Here is a 24383-nt window from a genome sequence, read left to right as displayed (position 1 = left end):
TGCCTTAAAGTTGGTGTTCCCCATCCATTTTAAACCACTTCTGCACAAAGCTTTACGTTGGTGGTGAAGTTTCTCACCTCTTCTTCCCTAGCAAGAAAAGGAACAGAGTTTCCACACATCTAAAACACAAGCATCACAAGCTGCAGCTGCTTTTATGCAAGACAAGCTCCCAGATCTTCCATGTAATCCAAACCTCCTAGGTTACATGTAATCCAAACCTCCTAGGTTAGGCTGGCAACTCCATCTCTGAGGATCTCAGAGATGGAGTAGTTTGGGTTGGAAAGGGCTTTTAAAGGTCATCTGTGGTAAGCACATTTCTCTCCCTCTCAGGATTTTTCATAGAGGTGCACAGAGAGAAATGAAAGAGAAAATAATTTTTATTTTTACTCCGTGTTTTTCCTATGTGGAATGTTTGGAGAATTGTTTACCTGGGGTGATTGCTTGATTGGATTCTGGTGAGGATTGTTTGAGCCTGGTGCCAATCCAACCCACCTGGGGCTGGGCTCTCAAGGGAGGATCAGAAGTTGTGTCAGAGATGGAGTCAGAAAAAATAGTATGTAGTTTTAGTATCCTCCTTTTATATAGTATATTAATATATTTTAGCATAGTTAAAATAAAGAAATAATTCAGCCTTATAAATTAAGTCAAACATCATCATTTCTTCCCATTAGGTTCACCTGCATTTACAATAGTCATCCAGTCCAACTCCCCTTGCAGTGAGCAGGGACATCTTCAACCAGATCAGCTTGCTCAGAGCCCCATCCAACCTGACATTCAACACTTCCAGGGATGGGGCAGCCACAGTTTCTATGGACAACCTGTGCCAAGGCTTCACCAACCTGTAAAAAACTCCTTCTTGTATCTAATTTAAATTGACTCCCCTTTTCAGCATCTTTATGTGATGATTGAGCCCTGCAGGCTCTCAGTATAGATTTGTGTTTATTGCTAAAAAACAGGTTAGAAACATCCAGCAGTTACCTCTTGGCTAAAAAACCTAAAATTATTAGCCAGAAACTAAGTGGAATTATATTATTTATGTTAACGAAATATCCTATCAATTTGTGTATTTTTAAAGTGTGGCTCTCACAGTTCCTAGGGATCCTTCCTTGCATCCCCTGAGCCCTGATCTGTCCATAACAGACCTTTTCCTTCAAAACCTCCTGAAGTTTTGAAGGGCAGCTGTGAAATGAAGAGGAGATGCTTAATTTCATTCTACTGCAGCAGCTCAGCAGCACGAAGACAGCGCTGCCCTGGTTTGTGTTTCTCCCAGTCGGATTTCTGTACGGCTGAGTGCTAAGGATATTTTTTTACTTGAAATCTTGAATTCTGCAGAGACCGAGTGCTTATTTCTCAGGATCACCAGGGAAAATTTCTTACTCTCCCAGCAGGGCGGAAATTTCAAGGTCTGAAGCTATAATATATGTAGTCTTTCAACATCATTAAAGGAGGGGGTTTCTGACAGTGCCACCATGATGCAAAGCAAACTCTCCTGCCTGTGAATCCCCAATCAGTCCGTGCTGTCATGTTACAGTGGAGGTAATTTGGAGGTTCTGAGAACGGGGGAGAAGGTGAGACATCACTACGCTGCTGGGTGGTAGATGATGGACCTTATATGTCACTTTTAATGTGGTTTTCTATGACATCATTTGTCTTAATTTGATAATTTTCTCAGTTTTTAAGGTGCCATGGGGAGTTCAGAATAGGGTCTCCAGGCAGGAATCTCTGGTCACTTAGAGAACAAGGCCATTATAGTGTTGTAATGACTGAGATGAGGCAGTGCTGGGGTGGAGCCCAGCTCCATCCTGCCCAAATCCTACCCTGGGCAGGACATGGTGGGATGGATGTTATTCACTTGACCTGTGGCTGGATCTGAATTAAACCAGGTTTTATTTATTACTATTATTATTAGGTTTTATTTATTATTATTATTTAGGAGATATGAGGATATATCGAAGAAAACACTTCATAGTATCCTGGAATGCTTGGGGTGGGAAGGGACCTTAAAGATCATCTCATTCCACCCCCAGGGACACCTTCCACTGTCCCAGGCTGCTCTAAGCCCCCTCCAACCTGGCCTTGGACATGTCCAGAGATCCAGGGGCAGCCACAGCTTCCCTGGGCACCCTGTGCCAGGGCCTCCCCACCCTCACAAGGAAGAATTCCCTCCTAACGTCTAATCTAAATCTCTGCTCTTACAGCTTAAAGCTGTTCACCTTTGTCCTATCCCTATCAGCCCTTACTTGCTTCACAGCATTAAAAAAACTCCCCAGGAGGAATATCTGGCTTTTTTTTGAGCTCGGAGGTCTGCGTGCTCCTTACCTTGGGTGGGAGGAGACCCAAGTGGTGGGAGATGTGACCCTCAGGATGCAGAGAGCAGCAGGACTCCCCTGGGAGCCGAGCGAGCGGCGGCGCGGGGCGGAGGAGCAGAGGCTGCCCTTTGCCCAGTGGCCCATGTGGAATTGGACTTTGGAAGTGGCAACAGGGAGCAGAGGAAGGGCCCCGACAGCTTCTGAGCAGGTGTGTGTGGCTGCTGAGGGGGGAGCATGGTGGTGGGAGCCCCTGGCCAAAAATTGGGGTGGGCCCTCAGTGGGATTGGAATAACGGGTGCCTGGGTGTTTGTGGCTGGGGGATATTTAGGGCAAGGGTTTATTTGGATGTCACCAAACTGAGCCCCCTCTGTTCAGACCTGTGTGTTTTCCAGTTCTGAAATTATGCCGAAGTGCCCTTAACTTTGAGGGGGAGGAGTGAGGAGGGGTTCAGACAGCATCTGGCCATCTCCCTGTGTTGGGGACGCCTGTAAATGTGGGGGCACTTTGGGTACAGATGCTCCAAGAGGAGACATGGGGGGCTGGAGGGTGACATCCCCCTGGCAGCTGGGGCTTCACCCATGTGCCACCCTGGGCTCTCCTCAGGATTTCCTCTTCTGCATGGGGCTGCTATAACCAAGTCTGGTGCCTGCTTGGAATTCTTGCTAGAGCTGAAAGGGAGGAGGAAATTCTGCTTTCCAGCCCATCCCATAACTCACAAGAATAAACCTCCATTTCTCCCTGCCTGCTCATTTCTTGGAACAAAACCCCTTGTCCTGCCCAAAACTTTGCCAATGTCCCCTCCTGTACTGCATATCAAATGGGGTTCCATTGCCATGTCACAGAGGGGAGGGTGATTTCTCAGCCTGTCACAGCTTGAGGGGGCTGTGAGTGCTGGTGCTTTGCAGCTGGGAAGATCCTGCCTGGCTATAAGAAGGCTTTTTAACGTAAGGACAAATTTTATAGCAGGGCCTGTAGCAATAGGACAAGTGGGGATGGTTTTAAACTGAAAGAAGAGAGATTTAGGTTAGGTATTGGGAAGAAAAGCTTTCCTGTGAGGGTGGTGAGGCCCTGGCACAGAGAAAATTCTTATCTCTGGAAGTGTTCAACATCAGGTTATCAGGTTGGATGGGGCTTTGGGCAACCTGGTCTAATGGAAGGTGTCACTGCCCATGGCAGGGGGTTAGAACTAGATTTTTAAGGTGACTTTCAACCCAAACCATTCTGAGATTCTTATTCTGGGAAGAGATGGATGTGTGTTGCTTTCAAAGGCAGACCATTTCATCCTGGTGTTTTAAGGGAAGCTTCAAGTTAAGGAAGATGTAGAGCTGATTTTTCCTTGCCTCTGGGCATTTTGGAAAGCATCCTGGGTTTCCAGGATGCTCCGAAAAAGCAGTAGCTGGAAATAGGCTTCAAAAAGGGGGCTTTGAGGGGGTTGAAAAGCTGCTGATCAAACATGCTGTGACTTATCATTTCCAGGCCACCAAAGCCAATTGGGGCTTAAGCTCCCCAACAGCAGAGAGGATTTTGCTGGCAAGCTTGTGATGGAGCCCTGGGCTCCTGCCCAGACGCCCCAGCCCTGGGAGAGGCCGGCAGCGCGGGGCTCGTGGGCAGAGGGGCAGCACGGCCCCCCGGCACCGCTCCGGCGGCACCTCCTGCAGTCGGGGCAGGCTCCTCGGCCCGGCTCCTGGCACGGGAGACACCTCCCTGGTCACCCCTGGGACGAGGGCCACCACCCCCGCAGTGACAGCAGCTACCCCAGCCAGCCCCGCTCCAGGTGAGATCCCTTTGATCCCTCTTTGTGAAAACCTAAAATAAGGACTGCCCCTTTCGCTGCTCACAGGTCCTGCCCTGGTGACTGTGTGTCAGTAGGTGATGTCCACCTATTCAAGCAGCCCCATGACTTCTGTATTTAAGGCTGCATAGTGTTTGCAGCTTTGTTTTCTTCTTAAAGCTGTGACTTCTGTGGTTGCTGTTTGACAAGCTCTGTCTCAGCCCCGAGGTGCATTTTTCTTACAGGTTTGATTAAATGCAGTTCTTTTTTCCTAAGTGCAAGGTGAACAATAAAAATACAAGCGGTAATATAGGAGCAAGAGGCAGCCTGCAAGCTCAGCTGCTGAAACAGTGAAGAGTGGACGGATAAAATGTGGGCTGGAGGATGCTCTCAGTGCTGAGAAAGAGCTTCCAGAAAATCTGGGTTGATTTGCCTGACTTATTGCCCTCAGTGAATTATAGAGTCAGCACGTGGGGTTTTGTGCTGAGGTCGTATGATGCAGATGGGATATTAGGAAGTAAATTTCTTTCTAAGTGTGGTGAGGCTCTGGCACAGGTTGCCCAGAGAAGCTGTGGCTGCCCCATCCCTGGAAATCCTCAATGCCAGGCTAGACAGGGCTTGGAGCACCCTGGTCTAGTGGAAGGTGTCCCTGCCCATGGCAGGGGTTGAAATCAGATGACCATTAAAGGTCCCTTTGAACCCCAGCCATTCTTGGATTCCATGAAACTGGGCATCACCTGGGCACAGCCTTCTCAGAGGTGGGGGCAGCAAAACATCCAAACCTCCTCCGGCTCCTTCCAGGTGTGATGCTGGAACAGCTCCTGGCCCTGCCACTGAGCAGGGGACCTGGCTTTATTTCCATCCCCTCTGCTGCCTCCAAAGGTCCCAAGCAGGAGAGACCCTAGATGTGACCCTGGAACCCTTTCTTGCCCAGATCAGTGTGTTGTGTTGTTTTCCAGGCAGGGCTATGAAGACCCCCACTGGCAGTATCCTGCAGCTGGCAGCAGGGATGGCTACCCCTACCAAAGCCACCAGTGGCAGCCGGTGGCGTGGCAGGATGACAGAGGTATGGGCTCATCCTTTGGCTCTGGGGGTGGAGGCAGCTTGCAGAAGTGATGCTTTCCCCAGGAGGGCTGCTTCTCACATCCAGGGTTCTCTCCTGCCCACACTCCTGGGTGGTGGTGGGTGCTCTGTGCAGCACTGGCTCCCTGTTTGCATTTAGGAAATGTGAGCAGGAGCTAGGTGCACCCAAGGGATGTTTGATCTTCATTACCATGGGCTAAAAACCTGTGTCATTCCTGGTTCCAGCCTGATTTTGATGGTGCTGTGTGAGCAGGATGGCCAGGGCCTCTTCTTAGCTGTTTTTGGACTGAACAGAAGAGGAGGGAGGAAAGAGAAAAGGACATCAGTGGTGTGTTGGCAAATGTGCACAAGGCATTATTATCACATCTCCAATATGTTGGGATAATTTGGAAGCAAACTGAGTGGGCATGGCAAATTGCCTGACTCATGGTTTTTCTTTTGCAACTTCATTGTTGCTCTGGAGGGATAATGCTGAGTCTTGATTCTCTCTAGACCTGAGACAGAGAGAGTCTTATGGCAAGAGTTACCGGGACCAGCACTACTACAGGGGCTACCACCCCAACCTGGCCACGGGACCCCCAGGGCAGGACAGGTAAAGCTGTCTGTGCAGCCTGTGAAACCACCTGCTGCAAAATGAGCAGGTTTGTGGGTGGCTCAAAAATCCCAGACCTTCAGCATGTCTCCTTTTGCTCCCACCTGCAGGACACAGACCTACAACTCCTATGAGGACAGCTACACCTCGACTGCCAGGAGGGAAGGGACAGGGGAAGAAATCTTCAGCAGTGATTCAGGGGAGGCTGGTGGCCAGCCCAAAGAGGTGACCTGGAGATGGGCAGGGGTGGAGGACAAGAATCTCTGAGATTTGGGAAAAATTCATGTGTGCCCCTCCAGCTGAGAAAAGGGCCCCTTTGTTATGTAGCACTCAATGCCTGACAGTCCCTGGGGATTATGCAGCAGGTTTTTAGTGTTTGTGTTCTCTCCCTCTGCTGGGCTGTCCCTCCCCCAGGTGCAGGGCTGTGTGCTCAGCCCAGGAGCAGACAGAAATCCAGGCTTAGTGGGATGCTCTGCAATGGGTCTGGAGCACAAGCCTGATGAGGAAAGGCAGAGAGGACTGTGGGGGCTCAGCCTGGAGGAAAGGAGGCTCAGGGATGACCTTGTCACTCTCTGCAACTCCCTTAAAGGAGGCTGTAGCCAGGTGGGGATCAGGCTTCTCTTCCACATAACAAGTGACAGAACACCAGGAAACAGCCTTAAGTTGTGCCAGGGAAGGTTTAGGTTGGATACCAGGAAAAAATTTCTTCAACAAAAGAGTTGTCAAACCCTGGTATAGGCTGCCCAGGGAGGTAATAGAGGCATCCCTGGGAGAATTTTAAAGACATGTAGATGTGGCAGCTGGGGACATGGTTTGGTGGTGAACATGGCAGTGCTGGATTAATGGTAGGACTTAATCTTAGAGGGCTTTTCCAACCTTAATGATTCCATGATCCCATGATTCTAGCTTCCTAGGTAGCTGACAGCTATTTGTCATTGTCAGTTCTGTTCACCAAGTCATGCTCCATCACACTTGTGTCCTGATTGCTGGGTTTTATCAAGACAAAATGAAAAGATCAAATCAAAGCTGCTCTGGTGATTTTGCTCTTGAATGGTGCTTTTTTGGGTTTCCAAGCCCCATCTCCTTGGTGGTGGTGAGGAGCTCATGTTAGGGCTAGGAAGGCTCTCAGACTACAGCTGTGGCTGATGTAAATTACTTTTTTAAGCTGTTGGGTGGACCCAAGCTGGTGTAGGGCATGAGCTGCTTTGTGCTGCTCCTGCTGGGCACTTCCCTGGAGCAGCAGAGCCTGCCCCACTGCCTGGGAGCAGGAAATCAGCAGTGTCCCTAGTTTTTGAGCCAGATTTGTATGTTCTCCCTCCCTTACAGCCCTCGGGCCAGCCCAGCCTGCTCCTGCAGTACCAAGAGTCAGGACTCAGCTCCAGCAGCCATGAGCTCAGCCTGTACATCCGTGATGGTGCTGACCACAATGACCCTGTGCTTCCAGGGTCCTGGGACGTGGGACAAACAGGTGAGGTGTAATGGGGGGCTGTGACAAGGGGGAAGCAAGGGAATGAATGGCTGGTGGTAGGATATTGGCTGTCTCTCAGCTGGGTCCTCTCCTGGAGGAGGTTGTGCAGGCACAAGGCATGACTGGGGGCTGTGGGGAGGGTGAATGGTCTGGGGGCTCTGCCTGGGTAGGTGTAGGAGCTGCTGTGCACATCTGCTACTTTTAAGGACAATTCTTGCTTAGGGGGTCAGTGGAGGGCCACTTAAGTTGGGGGACAAGGTTGGGACCTGGTCAAGTCGTCCATAGTGGGTGTGGTGTGTGATCAGTGTGAGAGGCTCACAGTGGCCTATGTGTCATTGCAGGGGGGTCCTCGGTGTCCACCCCAACCCCAGCAGTCCCTCTCAAGTTCCCACAGCTGCACACGGCGCTGTGCTTTGGAGCTGGGGGTCACCTGGTGCTGGCGTGTCCCCACCACCCTGCTGAGGGACAGCTGCCCCGTGTCGAGCTGCACAGCCTGGAGGTAGGACACAGCTGGCCCTGCAGGGCCCCCATCCCCTCCCTGGAGACGCTCCTGTCACCCTGAGGGATGCAAACATGGTTCATAACCCAAGCAGCCTCTTCAGCAGCCTTCCCATTCCTTGCTCCCATCTTCTGTCCATCCCACGTGGACTTTTGAGTCTCCATTGTGCCAGCCTGTGCCTGGGGGGTGCTTTCAGCCTTCTGCTCTGTAACCACTCGTTACAGAGGTACCTGTACTGCTCTGCACCTTGAGAGCACAGAGCTCTCAAGGTACCTGAGACTCTCACAGATAGTGGTACCTGTGACTGCTCACAGTGATTCCTTCTCATGGCAACAGATGTGGTTTGTTCCTCTCCAAAGGACAACTCCACTATCTTCCTGAGGTGCTCCAAAACAGGGGCCTTGTCCATGCCCCGAGTCTACCACAGCATTCCAGTCTCCTATTTTACCTCCAGAAGGAGGCAAATGCCATCTCAGCAGACATTTGTTTACTGGACCTTAGCACTGAAGCCCAGGTGATAGCTCAGGGCCTGTGATCTGTGGTTACCTTAAGACAGCACAAGGTTCATTGGCACTGTTGAATCCTTGGCCAAGGCACTGGCTTTCCAATAGCCTAGCTGGAGCTGGTCTGATTGCTGGAGGCCAGCTGCTGAATTTACATTTGTTTTTTAGGCAATCCTTCATGGCACAGAAGAGCTAGAGGAGCTGCAAGCCTTCCCCGGGCCCCTGGCCAGGTATGGCAGCACAGGCAGGTGCAGGAGCTGTGTACTCCTGGCTGTCTCCTTTATCAGGACATGTGAGATCCAGGCAGACTCAAAAGGTCCCTGTGGTTTTGAGTTATCTACAAAGGCCATGTCTAAGTTCAGGCTGGGAGCTCAGCCCCTTTGATGCAGCGTGGGCTGGTTTGGGTTGTGGGACATGGTTTTTTTGTATATTCATGGGATGTGGGTTTAGTGTGGTTTGTACATCTGACCTTATTTTGTACTCATTTTGTCTGAGAAAAATGATTTTTTTTGTGTTTCTTTGGATGGCTAAAGCCCTGGGTCAACTTGTGGCTTAGATTTTCCTAAATTTTTTGTCCCCAGAGATGGCTGAGCCACAGCAGGGTCAGACCCAGTATGTACCTTCTTCCAGTGTGAGCCTGGGGATGAATCAGGGCGTGCTGCATCAGGCTGTCTCTATTTCTGACCACTCCCAACCAAAGCAGGGAGAGAAGGGGGAAAACCATTTTCCAAGCAAAAGGGCTGTGCATACACAAAAGCTGTGTGGAATATCTGGAATATATGGAGCTTCCCTTGTGAGCTCTTGTGAGACCCACCTTGAGTGCTGCAAACAGTTCTGGTGCCACCAGCATAAGAAGGACATGGAATTGTTGGAGCAAGTCCAGAGGAGGATAAAGGGACTGGAGCAGCCTCCATATGGAGACAGGCTGAGGAAGTTGGGGCTGGAGAAGAGAAGGTTGTGTGGAGACATCACAGCACCTTCCAGTATCTGAAATGACTACAAGGAAGCCAGAGAAGGTCTCATTGTCAGGAACTGTAGAGACAGGACAAAGGGCAGTGTGTGCAAATTGAAACAGGGGAACTTTAGGTTGGATATATGGAAGAAATCCTTCCCTGTGAGGGTAGTGAGGCTTCAGGCTGCCCAGAGAAGTGGTGGATGCTCTGCCCCTGGAAGTGTTCAAGGCCAAATTGGACAGGGCTTGGTCTAGTGGAAGGTGTCCCTGCCCATAGCAGGGGGGGTTGAACTAGATGAGCTTTAAGCTCTCTTTCAACCCCCAGACCATGCTGTGATCCTGGGTTAACACTTGTGCCAAAGGGTGCATTGGGAATCTCTATATAATATGTTGGAATGACCAAGTCAGGATCAACATCTCTACCTGCAGTTTCCCTCTCTGTTTCATCCACTCTTTCTTTCTCACTTTATTTTATTGCATGGCAGCACTTCTGCCTGGCTTGCACATAGCTTAAGGGTTTCTGTGGTCACACAAGTGACCCTCCACTCTGCCTCCACCACAGATTGTGCCTGCTTCTGCAGCCGTGGACATCCATGGATGTCATGGCAGCACAGCAAATCCAAACTGTTTTGTTGCAGATGGATGGAGGAAAGTATTATCAGGAGGGCAAAGAGTGGGTTTGAAATGTACTTTGCATCCCTGAAACGCAGAGATCTGCTAAGAGTCACAATAAATTTGAATGTGTTTGAACTTAAAAGTAGTCACTGGTCCTGGGGGTCTTCTTTCCTCCAGCTCTTGCTTTGAATCTTTGGCATCCCCATCAGTGAACCTGGGGACTGAGCCTGAATGATGCCCTAGGTTTCTTTGCCTTGGCTTTCTTTGATGCTTCTTTCTGCTGCTGTAGGGAAGACCTGCACAAGGTGGATGTGATGACATTTTGCCAGCAGAAGATAACCACAGGCTGTGATCTCTCAACACAGAGGGGCAGAGATTCCTCTCTCCTCTGGAAACTCCTAGTCCTCCTCTGCCGGCAGAATGGGGTAGGTATCCCATGGAAGGGGATGACACTTTTGATCTTGGAAATGAGACAATATGTCCCTTAGGTACCTCTTGATCCAGTTGCTGTTTCTTGGGGGAAGGTGTGTACCTTAAGAGGATCTGATTTTCATTCCTCAGTCAAATCCTTCTCTGTGATTGCTTTTTATCCTTGCGGACTGCCAACAGCCCAATGGAGGGGCCTGGTGCCACCTTCATGGAGATGCTTAAAAGGGAGCCATTCCCTTAATCCACTGAAATCCACCCAATCCAGTCTGCAGCTGCTTGTTGGAAGCAGGTGGATAGATAAGTTTGTCAGAGGGAATGTTGTGAAGGTCTTCCTAATTGTGCTGAGTCCTTTCCCTTCCAACTCCCCGTGCTGTTGGCCAAAGCTGGTCTTGTTTGGGGCACGTGCTGGGATGAGGATGCAGCTGTACAAAGGGGCAGACTGGAAGTGCCCTCAGCCTTTGCTGGTGGGGCAGGCTCCAGGTGGCTCATTCCTTCCCTTTCCCAGTCCATGGTGGGCTCGGACACGGCCGAGCTGCTGATGCAGGACTGCAGGCGCCAGGACAAGTACAAGAGGCAGGAGCCCGTGCCCAGCCTGGTGGGCCTGGCGGACGACGAGTGGGCGTCGCGCCAGCCGGGCGCGCTGGACCTCATCACCGGCGAGGTCCCGCCCGTCGTGGAGACGCAGGCACAGATAGTGGAGAAGTTCACCAAGCTCCTCTACTATGGCAGGAAGAAAGTAAGTGGTGAGTGGGAACCAGGATGTGGGGCTGTAGATTTTTAGATTTTTTTTTTTTTGGACTTGTTGGCTTCTTCAGGCAGGTTTTAAAGGGAAGGGTGGTCAAGAAGTGATTTGTGGTTGTGGGATGAACCCTCCAAGCTGTGTTTGTACAACAAGGCTTTTGGCAGTGATTTCCCACCACTGGGAACTGGGATGCGGGCCCAGGTGAAGATGAGATGCAGAGGCTTTTACCAGCACTTCTACCACATTTAGTTTCCTGGAGTCCTAGAATGATTTGCTTTGGAAGGGACCTTAAAGGTTATCTTGTTCCAGACCCATTTGCAGCTATGTGATCTCACAGGATTACTTAAGGCAGAAGGAGAAGAGAGGAGGGTTGCAGATTGGGTGCTCAGATATGGGATGCCATGATATTGAGAGCTAACAGGCAGCACAAACCTGGAAATTTAGGGGACACAACATTGCTTTGAAGGTTCAAGTTCTTGTAAATTTTCAAGGTAGAAAGACAAATGGACCTGGAATAGATTTTTGGAGGATGCTAATTAAAGCCAGAGCAGTTATTGGGACTCTTCTCTGAGCTGGGGGAAAGAGGAGGGGGGAAGCAGAGTTGGTGCAAACCCTATTTCTTCTCCCCCTCAACTGCAGGATGCTCTGGTCTGGGCCATGAGAAACCAGCTGTGGGGCCATGCCCTGTTCCTCTCTAGCAAGATGGACCCTCGGACGTACAGCTGGGTCCTCACCGGGTAAGTTGGAGAAGCTAAACCAGGGCATGATGTTCCATGCCTGGCTTTCCAAACCTGCTATCCCTTCAGTGCCTCCTGAATTGGAAAAGAGCATTGATTCCAGCTGGAGCCTTTCCAGAGGGGGGAAAGGGGACAGAAGGCATCTATTCAAACAGGCCTGAGTCCTTCAGGCTTCCCAACAGGCAGGAGAAATCAAGTTGGGGGCTGGAAAGCAGGAGGAAAGCCATTCCCTGGAGAGGGAGGGTTAATTTATTCTGAGTCTTTGGCTTTGCCCATGTTGCCCTAGCAAAGACAGACATGAGGCAGGGAGAGCTGAGCCATTTTCACTGTGATCCAGTCTAGTCCCAGCTGTTCATCCCACTCGTATGAGAATTTTCTGGTGGAATTTAATGTACTTAGTCTGGATTGGGTTGATCCCTTCAGGGAGAGTTAAGCAGAAATTTTCTGTCTTGTGGAACCCAAATCCTTTTAAGGAGGTTTTATGCAGTGTTGTCCTGGAGACCTGCCTTCTCTGAAGGTAATACTGATCATCACCCCCAGAGGCTGGTGATCCTCTCTGCCTCCTATTTACAAGGGCATGGAGTGATAGGATAGGGAGGAATGGCTGTAGCTAAAGGAGGGTAGATTTAGATTAGATGTTACAAAGAAATTCTTCCCTCTGAGGGTAGGGAGGCACTGGCACAGGTTGTTCAGAGCAGCTGTGGCTGCTCCATCTCTGGAAGTGTCCAAGACCAGGTTGGACAGGGCTTGGAGCAACCTGATCTAGTGGAAAGTGTCCCTGCCTATGGCAGGGAGGTTGGACTAGAAGGTGCCCTCCAACTCAATCCATTTTTGGATTCTCTGGGAAACCCCTTGAGACATCAGTTTCCTAGGGCATTTGGGCTGTGCTCTGGGAGGTGAATGAAGGTTTGGGGTCCTGGTCTGCAGCCCTTCTCTGTTGTCTCCTCACAGGTTCACCAGTACACTGGCCACCAACGACCCACTGCAGACCCTCTTCCAGCTGATGTCAGGAAGGATCCCTCAGGCAGCCCTGGTCTGTGAGCAAGAGGCTGGCCCTGGCAGGTGTTCCCCTGTGCTGTCACCTGCCTGTGACACACACCTTTTGGTGACCATCTCTGCTCACCTTTGCTCTCCTCCTCTCCCTCCAGTGCTGCGGGGATGCCACGTGGGGGGACTGGAGGCCCCACCTGGCTGTGATGCTGTCCAACAAGGTTGGAGACATGGAGCTGAACCACCGAGCCATTGTCACCATGGGAGACACTTTGGGTGAGCTGAGATCAGTGGGAGCAGCTGGGCCCAGGGAAGGTGTGGGTAACTGCAGGGACTGAGCCTTGCTCCCACTGGTGGGATTTTATGCACCCTGCAAGAGCTGGAGCTCGCCCTGCTCAGGCTCACCCAGTTCTACCACTGAGCAGGAATCTCCTGAAACAAAAAGCAGCAATTGGGGAAAACAGATAAAAAAACAGGGACAAGGGAGGGATCAGGGTCCGCGTGGGCAGGAAAGTGAGGTTGGGTTTGTATTTTTGGGTGAGCTTGGGGTGATGCCTCAGGACTAATTGTTTGCCTTTTTCCATCCAGCCAGCAAGGGATCAGTCGAAGCAGCTCATTTCTGCTACCTGATGGCAGATGTTCCTTTTGGTTACTTTGGATCAAAGGCAGATCGCATGGCCCTGCTGGGCAGCAGCCACCGGTGAGCAAGGCTGGGGTTCTTGCCAGAGTCACCTGTCCCACATTTTCCCCATCCCTGGGATCTCACTTTGATGCAGAAGCAGTCCCTGCTCGGGGCTTTTCCTGCTGCTAAGGCATGCTCTGTGTGGGGCTGTTTGGGGAGGGAGCTCTGCCCCTGCTCGCTGACCCACCCCTCTCCTCTGCAGCCAGGAGTTTTCCAGGTTTGCCAGGACAGAGGCCATCCAGAGGATGGAAATCTTCGAGTACTGCCAGCAGCTACGACAGCCTGAATCCTTTCTGCTCCCTTTCCAGGTAGTGGATATGCTCACCTACATCTTGTGCAGAGCTCAGACTTCCCCCAAAACATGCACCCATCTCCCTGAAGCCTGGAATTCAAGCTTTTCCTGAGGCTTGTCCCCTTACTGGGGTTTGGGAATGATGGGGAGGTTGCCTTGGCCAAGGGACTCATTCAGGGCAGGTTTTGGGGTGTACAGTGTGTCTAATCAGTGGTTCCTGAGCTCTCATTGCCTCCCTGCTCTCTGTACAACAGGTGAGCTTTTCCTATTGCAAAGCAGCACCCAGCTGTTGCTGCCTTGGGCACTATGGGTTTGGATGAATACATCCCTGGAAGTGTTCAAGGCCAGGCTGGATGGGGCTTGGAGCAATGTGGTCTAGTGGGAGGTGTCCCTGGCCATGGCAGGGGGCTGGAACTACATAAGCTGTAATGTCCCTTCCAACACAAACCATTCCAGGATTCTCTGAAGCTGCCTAGTTCAAGGAAGGGGGGGGCTGGATGCTTCCATGGGGATGGGTGGAAGTGGCCTCAAGCTGCTAGTGACCTCTGGGTGGACGATCCAGGCTGCTCTGAGTCACGCCGGGGCGATGTGCCACGGCACAGGGCACCCACAGCTATGTCCATCTCCCTGCTGCCACCCGTGGCTGCTCTGCTTCCCTCTCCCAGGTGTACAGGGTGCTCTGCTTCCCTCTGCCAGGTGTACAGGCTGCTCTGCTTCCCTCTCCCAGGTATCCAAGCTGCTCTGCTTCCCTCTCCCAGGTATCCAAGCTGCTCTGCTTCCCTCTCCCAGGTGTCCAAGCTGCTCTGCTTCCCTCTCCCAGGTGTCCAAGCTGCTCTGCTTCCCTCTGCCAGGTGTACAGGCTGCTCTGCTTCCCTCTCCCAGGTGTACAGGGTGCTCTGCTTCCCTCTCCCAGGTGTACAGGCTGCTCTGCTTCCCTCTGCCAGGTGTACAAGCTGCTCTGCTTCCCTCTCCCAGGTGTCCAAGCTGCTCTGCTTCCCTCTGCCAGGTGTACAAGCTGCTCTGCTTCCCTCTGCCAGGTATCCAAGCTGCTGTGCTTCCCTCTCCCAGGTATCCAAGCTGCTCTGCTTCCCTCTCCCAGGTGTCCAGGCTGCTCTGCTTCCCTCTCCCAAGGTGTACAAGCTGCTCTGCTTCCCTCTGCCAGGTGTCCAAGCTGCTCTGCTTCCCTCTGCCAGGTATCCAAGCTGCTCTGCTTCCCTCTCCCAGGTGTACAAGCTGCTCTGCTTCCCTCTCCCAGGTGTACAGGGTGCTCTGCTTCCCTCTGCCAGGTGTACAGGCTGCTCTGCTTCCCTCTCCCAGGTGTCCAGGCTGCTCTGCTTCCCTCTCCCAGGTGTACAGGCTGCTCTCCTTCCCTCTGCCAGGTGTACAGGCTGCTCTGCTTCCCTCTGCCAGGTGTACAGGCTGCTCTGCTTCCCTCTCCCAGGTGTACAAGCTGCTCTGCTTCCCTCTCCCAGGTGTCCAGGCTGCTCTGCTTCCCTCTGCCAGGTGTCCAGGCTGCTCTGCTTCCCTCTGCCAGGTATCCAAGCTGCTCTGCTTCCCTCTGCCAGGTGTACAAGCTGCTCTGCTTCCCTCTGCCAGGTGTACAAGCTGCTCTGCTTCCCTCTGCCAGGTGTACAGGCTGCTCTGCTTCCCTCTGCCAGGTGTACAGGCTGCTCTGCTTCCCTCTCCCAGGTGTCCAAGCTGCTCTGCTTCCCTCTGCCAGGTGTACAAGCTGCTCTACGCCTCCCGGCTGGCGGCGCACGGGCTGCCAGCGCAGGCCCTGCAGTACTGCGAGCTCATCGGCTCCGCGCTCCTGCGCCACGGCCCCGCTGCACACCCCATCCTGGCCCAGCAAGTGCTGAGGGTGAGTCTGGGCCTCCTGCACCCCGACCTGGGCAGGGTGACACCCACCAGGACCTGCTGGGGTGGGAGTGGTTGGCAGCTCTGAGCAGCCCCCCAGGGTTTGTTGCCAAGTACGGCAAAGCCAACACTTCCACAGGGTTTCTAATCCCCGAGGATTTAGGGTAGAAAACAAAGGTATTATGTTGACTGCCAAGTAGGAGCAGAGTTATTTGGAAACAAAAGGATGTTTCTAAGTCTGGTGGGGTTTTCTAAACTTCTAAATGTCACAGCCTTAAGAAGTGAAGTCTAAGTGCGCATTTCTCCTTCAGCACATCTACAATCCTCTTTCCCTCCTGAGGGGTGGCACTGAGAGGGAGCATGGCCCACTTTGTAGCATCAAGTGCAGCCCCTCTAATTCCTGAGCAGAGGGGTGAGGCCAAGTGTCCCAGGTCCCATGGGAAGGTGAGGCTCTCACAAGACCAGGGCAGTGCTGAGGCTGGTAGTCACCTTCCTCCAGCTTTTAGGACCAGGCTGGATGGGACTTTGAGAAACCTGGTCTAGTGGAAGGTGTCTCTGCAAAAGGCAGGTGTGTTGGAACAAGATGAGCTTTAAGGTCCCTTCCAACCCCAAACCGTTCTGTGATGCTATGAAATGCACTAAAGCCGTGGTGCTGTGAGGGGAGGGGGCAGCAAGATGCCTGTGTGAAGTGGGTGCTGCTGAGTTCACCCAAAAGTTGGCTGGCACTGCTTCCTCACCCCCTCATCGAAGCCTATTTGCTGTCTAACAGCCTTTTAGATCTGCCATTCTGCTGGGGATAATGCTTCTCCTGGGAGAAAACACTTTCATCTGAAAAACTAGTGCATTCGTAGATGCTCTTGTCTTTGATGTTCTAGACTGTGTTACAAATTATGATACACATTAGTGTTTGATTAAGACTTCCCCTCTTTTGAAGCTGGGGATGATATACATCCAGGTGCTGGTTCATTAATACTGGATCAAAGTGCACATAAACTTTTGGATTAAACATTCCTCCCATTTAGGAGTAATCATGCTTATAATTTCCTTTTTCCTGTGATTGATTTAGGATGAGCATAGGTGTGTTTGTAAAGAGAAGGGACAGTAGGTAGTGCAGGCTCCTGGTTGGCTGCAGGGTTACTTTGCTCTCATGGCCAGTCCCACTCCCAAGCTGGGGTCCAGTTGTGCAACTCCTGTCTCTCTGTAAACTCACAGACCTGGGAAGTGTGCTTTGTGCTGGTTTAGAGTTTGTGTTTCAAAAGCTCAGGAATGGAAAGAAATCGCTGCTTGGGACTGCTGCAGAAAGGAATAGCTGAGTCTTGTGTGGCTGTGGAAGGTGGCTGAGCTGCAAAATCACCTCTGGGTGGCTTTTGGTGGAAGGCATCAAGGTGGAAGCCTTGTAAAAAGCATTGAAGATAAGGAAGCATGAAGTAGCCAGAGGAAACTTGAGAAATCACCAAGAATCCTAGAATGGTTTGGGTTAGACCTTAGAAATCATCTAGTTCAAACTTCCCTGCCATGGGGGACACCTCCTACTAGATCAGAGGCTGATATCAGCAAGAGAAAATTCAGTAAAGATGTGGATGAACAGCAGTGCTCCCCTCACCCAGCTGTGTTAAAACTGCATCCTTGTCTAAACCACTCCTTCAGACAGGGAATTAGCTCTGCAGAGAGAGCCCTGCATCTCACCATGGACTCCTGGGCTGCCCCAGAAGAGCCTCTTGCTCCATTGATGGGAGCTGGAGCCCCAAGTCACTGAGATGGCTGCAGCCAGGGCAGCACAGACCCCTCTTCTGCAGGAGAAATTAAACACACAGCAGCAATACTGCAGAGAGGAACCTGGGGGAGATAGTGGAGCATGGAAAAAATACTGAGTAGCAGCATAACAGGATGCTGTTACAAAAGAAAAAAAAAAAACTCCACCAATGTTATAGTGTTATTCTGGGTTGTGAGAGTACAACTGGCATATCTGAGACAAGGATGTGATAATCCCCCTGTGCTGGGGTCTCAGGGGTCTTGGCTGGGGCCTGTTTGGGCTGCTGCATGTGGAGATGGCTAAATTGGAGTGTGTGTGGGAGTGGAGAGCTGGGTGATAAGAGATTGACAAGAAAATGACCTCTGAAGAAGGCCTGAGGGTTATTTCTTCTGGGCAAGATATGGTGGGGGAGAAAGGGGTATGAGGGATGTGATAACAGCCCTCCAGCATGCAGGAGGCTGCTCGTGGGGGATGCTGCCTGGCTCCTCTCTGCTTCCATGGGAGCAGGGATAGAGAGGCTTAATTTGCAGTAGGGAAGATTTCACTTAGATATTAAGAAAATACTCTTTAGCTGTAAGGACATCAAGCATCAGGACAAGCCTGGGAGGCTGTGAAATCTTCTCAGAGATTTGTAAATGCAGATCAGAAAAACACCAACTACCATCCATCCTCATGGGGTAGGTGAGGAGCTTATGAACTGCCCTGGGAGCTGGGCTCTTTCCAGGGCTTCTGGTGGTGTGTTCTGCAAACCTGCCAGTGCCCCAGCATGGCTGTTAGGGGGGATTAAAGCCACTCATTTTCTTCAAGGGGGGAAAGGATGGTGATAGTTACCTGTCTCTTTGATGTGAGGAACATCTTTGACACAGTATTTTGGCATCTCTGTGGAGGTGCTGAGCCAGCCCTGCAGAGTCTGTGGGGCCAGGGATGGGCCAGCACCTCTGTGGTGATATGGGAGAGGGAATAAATCCTGCACAAGAGGCTGGTGTTATTTTAACCCTATATTACAAAATGATGCTGTTTTCCCGAGCCCGTGTGCCTGGCCACGAGGGATCCCTGTGGATCTGACACGTGTGCTAATCCCTGCTGTCCCCCTGGCTCTGCAGCTGGCTGAGAGGCTGAAGCTCTGTGACCCTCTGCTCCTGGAGATGCCAGAGCAGGAGCAGGCACTGGAGCCCGACTGGCTGGAGCAGCTCCGAGCCTGCTGCCGGGAGTGGGAGGTAAGGAGGATGCAGTGGGACAGCTGCTCTGTGCTGTGGTTTGTCTGCAGGAGCATCCTCCTCCTCTTCCCTTCCCAAGCCGAGGGGATGGAGGTTCAAAAGCTGTTCTTCTTCTCTGGCTTGTGAGCTCCGAGATGTGATCTCTGCTCTGGGACCTGCAGATTCAGTGGGAGCAAGGGGCTTGCAGTGCCTGAGGGCTGCAGAGCTTCACAAAGGGCAAAACTCTCTTTGTTTTGGCTCCAGGAGGGCAGGCAGGGGCTGGTGGGTGAGTGATGGTCTCCCTTTGCAGGGAGGACATTGCAGAGGTCACTGGTGGGGGTGTCACCTTGTGGATAAACTCTGGGGTCTTTTAACTATGGTCTGGTTCTTGGATTAATGCTCTTCATTCAGATTTCACATCTGCTTTTGGTTTTGTGTCATTTCCCATCTCGTTTCCCCTCCTGCCTGCTCCCAGGGGTGCTGCAGCCCCTCCTGCTTACTGGGAAAGAGCTGTGTCCATGCTGGTGTGGGTCTCTCCTGCAGCCTGGGGTGGGCTATGAGCCCAAATCCATGAGCACTCTGCTTTCCATTGCATTGGCCTCATGCTTTCCTTAGTTTTTGTCTTGTGCCACCCTTTTTCCTATCAATAATACTGTGTTTTCCCCCTGCAGGTGGAAGATGATCTTCCTCCAGAGGTGGCACCCGCTCAGCTGGAGCTGCCCTGTGCTGTTCTGCCGACAGCAGGTAAATAAAACAAAGCAGCAGCTTGTGGGCTCCCCAGTGGGCTCCCCCTGCCTGGAGCTGTGCTGCCGTGGGCTGGGAAGCAGCTTCCCTATCCCTGGAGTTTTTTACCAGCAGTAACTCCTTGCATCCCCACAGAGCAGAAAGGCTGCTCCTGCCTGGATGCATGCCTCGGGCATGGGCTGCAAAGCAAGGGCTCGATGCTCATGTCCTCACACAGAGTCTGAGTAATTTGGCCTAATTACAACAGCTTTGGGGTCCCTCTGGGTGCCGTGGGAGGAGAAGAGGAGCTGAGAGTGGGTGCTGGATGAGCCTCCCAGCTGAGCCTCAGGGGAGACAGCCCCATTCCCTGGCTGTCCTCTGAGGGTGCAAACTGGAGCTGAACTAAAGGGATTTCACACTTAAGAGAGCAAAGGATTCAGGAAGGAGCTCATCCTGCTGTGTGCCAGGCTGCAGGATGCCTGTTGCTGAAGCCCCAGCATTTCTGCTTCCCTGCTGCCTCTTTGATCCCTTTGCTTCACCCTTGGGTGACCCCAAGAGTCCCCTCCTGTGCCAGCCCACCCAGAAGGCTCAGAGACATCAAGAGGAGGGACACCACCATGCCCTGGTGGCAAGGGAAGTGCATGGGGCTTTTCTTTCCCAGCTGGGCAGTCATCCATCGGGATGTCCCACTGAGGAGAAGTCAGGTGTTGCTTCACATTCACCTCCATCAGCAGGATGCTCCTACACAGCCCTCTGCTCCTTGGATCTGCCTTTTACTGGGAATGCTGGCACTGAAGTGTGGAGGGCAGAGGCTGGTGCAGACAGGATGAAACACAGCTAATTCCTTCAAGCCATTTCTTCCTATGAGCTTTCCCTGCTGCTGCCAAATTCCTTTTCAAAGGGTTCTCCCAGGCAGTAAAAAGGATCATCAATCCTGATTGCCTTCTGCTGCTATCATGGCTGAGACTGTGATCTTCCTTCCTTGGAAGGAAGTTGCAGGTATGATGATCCCATTGGCTTGGCTTCTCCAAGCAGCCAGGTCTGCTCCATGTGGTCTCCACAGCCCACCTTCCCTGTGCTTGGCCCTTTTCTTCATTGTGAAGGCCATCCAGAGCCACCACCTGAGGGGCTTGCACGCAGAGAAAGCTGGCTTGGTGCTGAATCCATCCATCTTGGAAAGACAAAGCCCAAATCAGGTGCCAAGCTGGAATCCACATGGTCCTCCCTGACTTGTTCCAGCTGAGCTTGCCAGGCAGCATGAGTTTGAGCATCCATCCTCCTCCTTGTGGATCCTGAGCATCTCCAGGCCATGTGGGAGCAGCTCATGGGTGTGAAACTAATCCTGAGTGGGCTGCAGGTGATGCTGGCAGCAAAGAAAAGGGTTTGATAGCACTGCATCAAGAGGTGCTGCAATCCTTCCCTATGGGATCTGGGTCCTGCCTGCCATGTCTCACAGCAATGGGAGAGGAATTTCCCAGTGCCCAGTGTTTCTGGCAGGAGGTTGCTGGAATGAGCAGGACACACACCTGGGACCAATGTGTCTGTTAAATAAAACAAATCCTGCTTGCTCAACTTGCCTTTCAAACAAAAAATCCCAACCCTGAATAAATCTGCCTAAAGCAAGGAACTCATCCGTGGGTGCTGCTGTGGAACAGGAATGAAAGCTACCTGGTGAAACTTTCATGCTCAGGGTGTCCAGCAGGAAGGCAGGAGTGGGGGAAAAGGCTGGAGACCTCAGCCTCCTTTGAGCTGCTGGTGCATGCTGCTTGTGGCCCCTTTGCTTCCGTAGCATTTCCTTTCTGAGTTCATTTATAGCCTCAGGTACATTCCCAGGATTAAAAAAAAATTCCCCCTGTCTTTCCCAGCCCACCTTCCTTGAAACCACTGGAAGGTTCCTATTGCTGTGCTGTGTCCTACCTCCTCCCTTGCCTGGTCCCTGGAGCCTTTCCTCGCTCCCCCAGCTCCTGCTGATGTTTAATGGAAAAGGGGATAAATCTGTGCAACAGCCCAATAGAATTATAAACATCACAAACACTGTAAACTCCTGAGGTGTGGGGTTTTTTTGACAGATGAAGAGCCTGGCAATGAGATTCCCCAGAGTGAAAGCTACCAGTATGACCAGTGGTTTGAGCCTGTGCCATCCCAGGGACAGAGCTCCCAGGAGGATGTGTCCCTCAGGTCCCCAGCACCTGCTCAGGTCGTGGCATCACCGCTGCCCAGCGTGGGGAGAGACCTGCAGCCCCCTGTGCCTGGCCAAGAGACACGTGCCCCTCTGGGAGGGGATTCTGCTGAGCCCCCTCCACAGACACCGCTGCCAGCAGGTAAGTGCTGCAGCCTTGTTTCCCTGCCAAAATCACAGAATCCCAGAATGGTTTGTGTTGGGAAAGGTTGTTAAAGATCATCTAGTTCCACCTCCCTGCTACGGGCAGGGACACCTTCCACTAGAGCAGGCCCCATCCAGCCTGGCCTTGGGTGCTTCCAGGGATGGTGGGGCAGCCACAGCTTCCTTGGGCAACCTGTGCCAAGGCTTTACCACCCTCACAGCAAGAAATTTCTTCCTTAGAAGTTGCCTTTGAGATGCACCAGTTCAGCCTCACCGCTTACTCCCTGGTGCTGGCAGGGCAGGGACCAGAATGGCCTTTGGCATCTCTTGGGGGACATCTTGGCCACCACATGGATGGTTGTGCTCTGGAGAGGGGCATGGTACAAGCTCTGAAAATACCTCTGATGGATAAATCCATAGTTCCACAGATCAAACCTTGACTGTGTCCTTCCCTCTGCTCCACAGGAGAAGGTGGGGAGCCCTGGGGTGCCAGGCTGTCCCCTGGAGGGGTGCAGCCCACCCTCCCCTCAGAGCAGGTGAGTCAGAGGGGCCAGAGAGGCCATCCTGGCTGGATCTGGGATGTCTTGGCCCATCCTTCCATGCACCGAACTCGCATGGAATCCCCCCATCATGGTGCCAGTTGTTCCCTTGGGTGAAAGCTGTGTCCTGCTCTGGGTGCTGTTTCTGTGCAAGGCATGTGGGGATCCCTGGGGATGCTTCCCACTAATCTGGTTGTGGAACAGTCCCCAGGGGGGCTCTGACCATGCTTGGTGCAGCTCCTGTGGGGACAGCACGTGGCAGCTTCCATGTCTGATGGCAGGAGGAGTTACTGACCAGGGTTCGGACTCCCTCGGAGACCTCCACTGTCTCCCTGGGGGACAGTGCAGATGAGGATCCTGCCGAGGAGCAGGTAGAGGCCATGGAGCCAGAGGAGGACAAGGTGAGCATGCCAGAGCCATCATGAGCCTCATGCACTGAGCTTGCCTGTCCCTGGAAAATGCTGTCCACTCCCAGCAGGCACCTGGAGGACCCTGGCACCCACCCTCTCACCCCTTCTTATCCCTTTCCACTCTGTTCCTTCATTTCCCAGAGCTCTGGATTCAGGTGGTTTGGCTGGTTTCGGTCGAAACCCACCAAGGAAACTTCTCCCAAAGCTGAGTCTGAGACAGGCTCAGACTCTCCCACAGCAGGACCACAGGTAGGGGACAAAATGCCATCCTGTCCCTGGTGTCATGCAGGGAGAATGGGTGACACATCTTCCCATCACCCGTTGTTTCTCCCTCTGTCCTCATGCAGGGGCCATGGCCATTCCGTGTGGGAGCCCTTTTAGCCTGGAAGTGAATCCTTGATAAATAATAACTGTAAATTCATATAGCCTCTTTCACCCATGAGATCATCCAAGCCCTTGGCAAACTCTGCAGGGATCCCTTGCCCTCCATTGGAGCAGAACACAGCAGCTGTGAGCAGCACTGCTCTGGCAGGTTTTAGGAGGTGCAGAGAAGGGAAAACTTCTAAACTTCTTTAATTGGAAGTGCAGCAGTGAGGGGGAAGCAGCCATGTGTGGTTATCCCAGACCCAGCTGGCTCCTAAGGGCATCACATCCCTGATGGCTCAGAGCTTGGAGCGAGAACCTCCCCTGGAAATTTCTTCCTGGTAGGGAATGATCTACTGTCCCAGAGCAAAAAAATGTTGGGATATTCTTCTAAAACTAGCAGGAGATGAAGAACAGAAGGGGACCCATGGACCTTGGCCCCTCACACTGTACCCAGGCTTGGTGTCCAGCCTCCTGCCTGATTTTGAGCCCTCAAGATGATTTAGCTTTGGGCCCGAGTTGCTTGCCCTGACCCTGTAGCCCCTCCTTGGCTGTGTTTCCTGCAGCTCCTGGGGTACCTGTGCAGCAGGATGGCTGCAGTAATGGGTACCCCAAAAGCCCAGTGTGATATCTGGTGCAGAGGTCTCCTCCCAGCTCAAGGAGCTTCTGCTCTAAGCGCGTGGATGTCATTTCAGGAGCAGAGGTCACCATCCCCACCCATAGCCCCTCTGGCAGATGGGACAAACCCTTTGGCTCAGCCTCTCTCCAGAAATCCTGGTAAATACCACACAGTTCCCCTCAACTCTTTCCCCCATCACCCTTTTACAAGTTTCTCCTCTTAATTTTAAGCTGGGTTTTGGTTTTGGTTGCTGGCCCTAGGAGGAATGCAGGGTGAGAGTACCTTTGCTGTTAGTCCAGTGTCTGCAGAGGTGAAAGGCTCGTGGGAGAAGGATGGAAGGCAGTCAGCAGGACAGCAGGTGAGGAGGGAAGTGTATCCCTGTGTGATGGGGGTGTCCAGGACACCTCTCTGCTCGGGGTGGCTGTTGATTTTCTCTCTCTTTGGTCCTTCCAGGCCGGCTACCCCGGACCTCTCCCACCATTGGCTTCAATTCCTCTCTTCAACCCTGCCCAGGTCCCTCAGGTGAGAGCATTTCCCTGAGGGAGTGGTGCTGCATGGGACCCGGGGTGGCTTGTGATTTTGGGCAGGAGAAGTGTCCTGGATTTTGGGGTGGTGCCAGATTTCAGGTGAACTGCTATGGGTAGGGGTGTTTAGGTAATACCAGTTTTGGGAATAAGGGTATTTTATATGTAAATCAATTGTGGGAGGACAGCAATAGGGTGTGATGAATGAGCAAAACGTAAGGAGGATGGTTGTGGTTGCATCCTGATGATGGCAAATCAACATTTTGGGGTACAGCCCATTGCTCACACCACCTCTCTCTCTGTGTTTCCCAGCTTCCTGCCCGACCCACCCAGCCCAGGCTGCTTTCCCGGCATCGCTACCCCAACCCACTGTGAGGCAGACACCAATCGCACAAAGTTTTTTTAACCAAAA

The 24383-nt window shown here is 52.3% G+C and overlaps 1 protein-coding gene and 1 long non-coding RNA gene across 3 annotated transcripts in view; one reads left to right on the top strand and one right to left on the bottom strand.

Annotated features, from left to right (window-relative positions):
• Positions 1-3678, bottom strand: part of LOC144246746 (uncharacterized) — a 7481-nt gene extending 3803 nt beyond the window's left edge. Inside the window, exon 1 of the long non-coding RNA XR_013340416.2 lies at positions 2320-3678. This is a non-coding gene — a long non-coding RNA (uncharacterized LOC144246746). The remainder of the gene's footprint in view (positions 1-2319) is intronic.
• SEC16B (SEC16 homolog B, endoplasmic reticulum export factor) lies at positions 250-24383 on the top strand. Of its 2 annotated transcripts, XM_077785290.2 has the most exons (26): positions 250-2517; positions 3786-4083; positions 5040-5146; positions 5656-5755; positions 5866-5980; positions 7082-7223; positions 7565-7722; positions 8394-8455; positions 10082-10217; positions 10727-10957; positions 11603-11700; positions 12652-12733; positions 12849-12966; positions 13279-13390; positions 13575-13680; positions 15385-15525; positions 18378-18491; positions 19142-19214; positions 21263-21514; positions 21982-22052; positions 22337-22456; positions 22607-22714; positions 23524-23605; positions 23708-23805; positions 23901-23969; positions 24284-24383. In XM_077785290.2, exons 2-26 carry the CDS (start codon positions 3851-3853, stop codon positions 24344-24346), a joined length of 2991 nt encoding a protein of 996 aa, XP_077641416.2. In that variant the 5' UTR covers positions 250-2517; positions 3786-3850; the 3' UTR covers positions 24347-24383. The 2 variants fall into 2 exon arrangements, with proteins under 2 accessions (XP_077641416.2, XP_085442789.1); XM_085586663.1 differs by lacking the exons at positions 250-2517; positions 3786-4083; positions 7565-7722 and having other exon boundaries at positions 5035-5146.

Source organism: Lonchura striata, chromosome 8 (assembly GCF_050655825.1).
Source record: "Lonchura striata isolate lonStrDom1 chromosome 8, ASM5065582v1, whole genome shotgun sequence".
In the NCBI taxonomy this organism is placed as follows: Eukaryota; Metazoa; Chordata; class Aves; order Passeriformes; family Estrildidae; genus Lonchura; species Lonchura striata.
The sequence above is the reverse complement of the archived record's forward strand: the minus strand, read 5'-3'. Positions and strand labels throughout refer to the sequence as shown.

What these genes read in the sequence shown, in the direction of transcription:
- SEC16B (XM_077785290.2), top strand. Translation starts at nt 3,851, where the DNA reads ATGGAGCCCTGGGCTCCTGCCCAGACGCCCCAGCCCTGGGAGAGGCCG. An exon ending in TCCTCTGCCGGCAGAATGGG is followed by an intron (nt 10,218 to 10,726) that starts GTAGGTATCCCA and finishes TCCCTTTCCCAG; the next exon opens with TCCATGGTGGGCTCGGACAC. An exon ending in CCTTTCTGCTCCCTTTCCAG is followed by an intron (nt 13,681 to 15,384) that starts GTAGTGGATATG and finishes TCCCTCTGCCAG; the next exon opens with GTGTACAAGCTGCTCTACGC.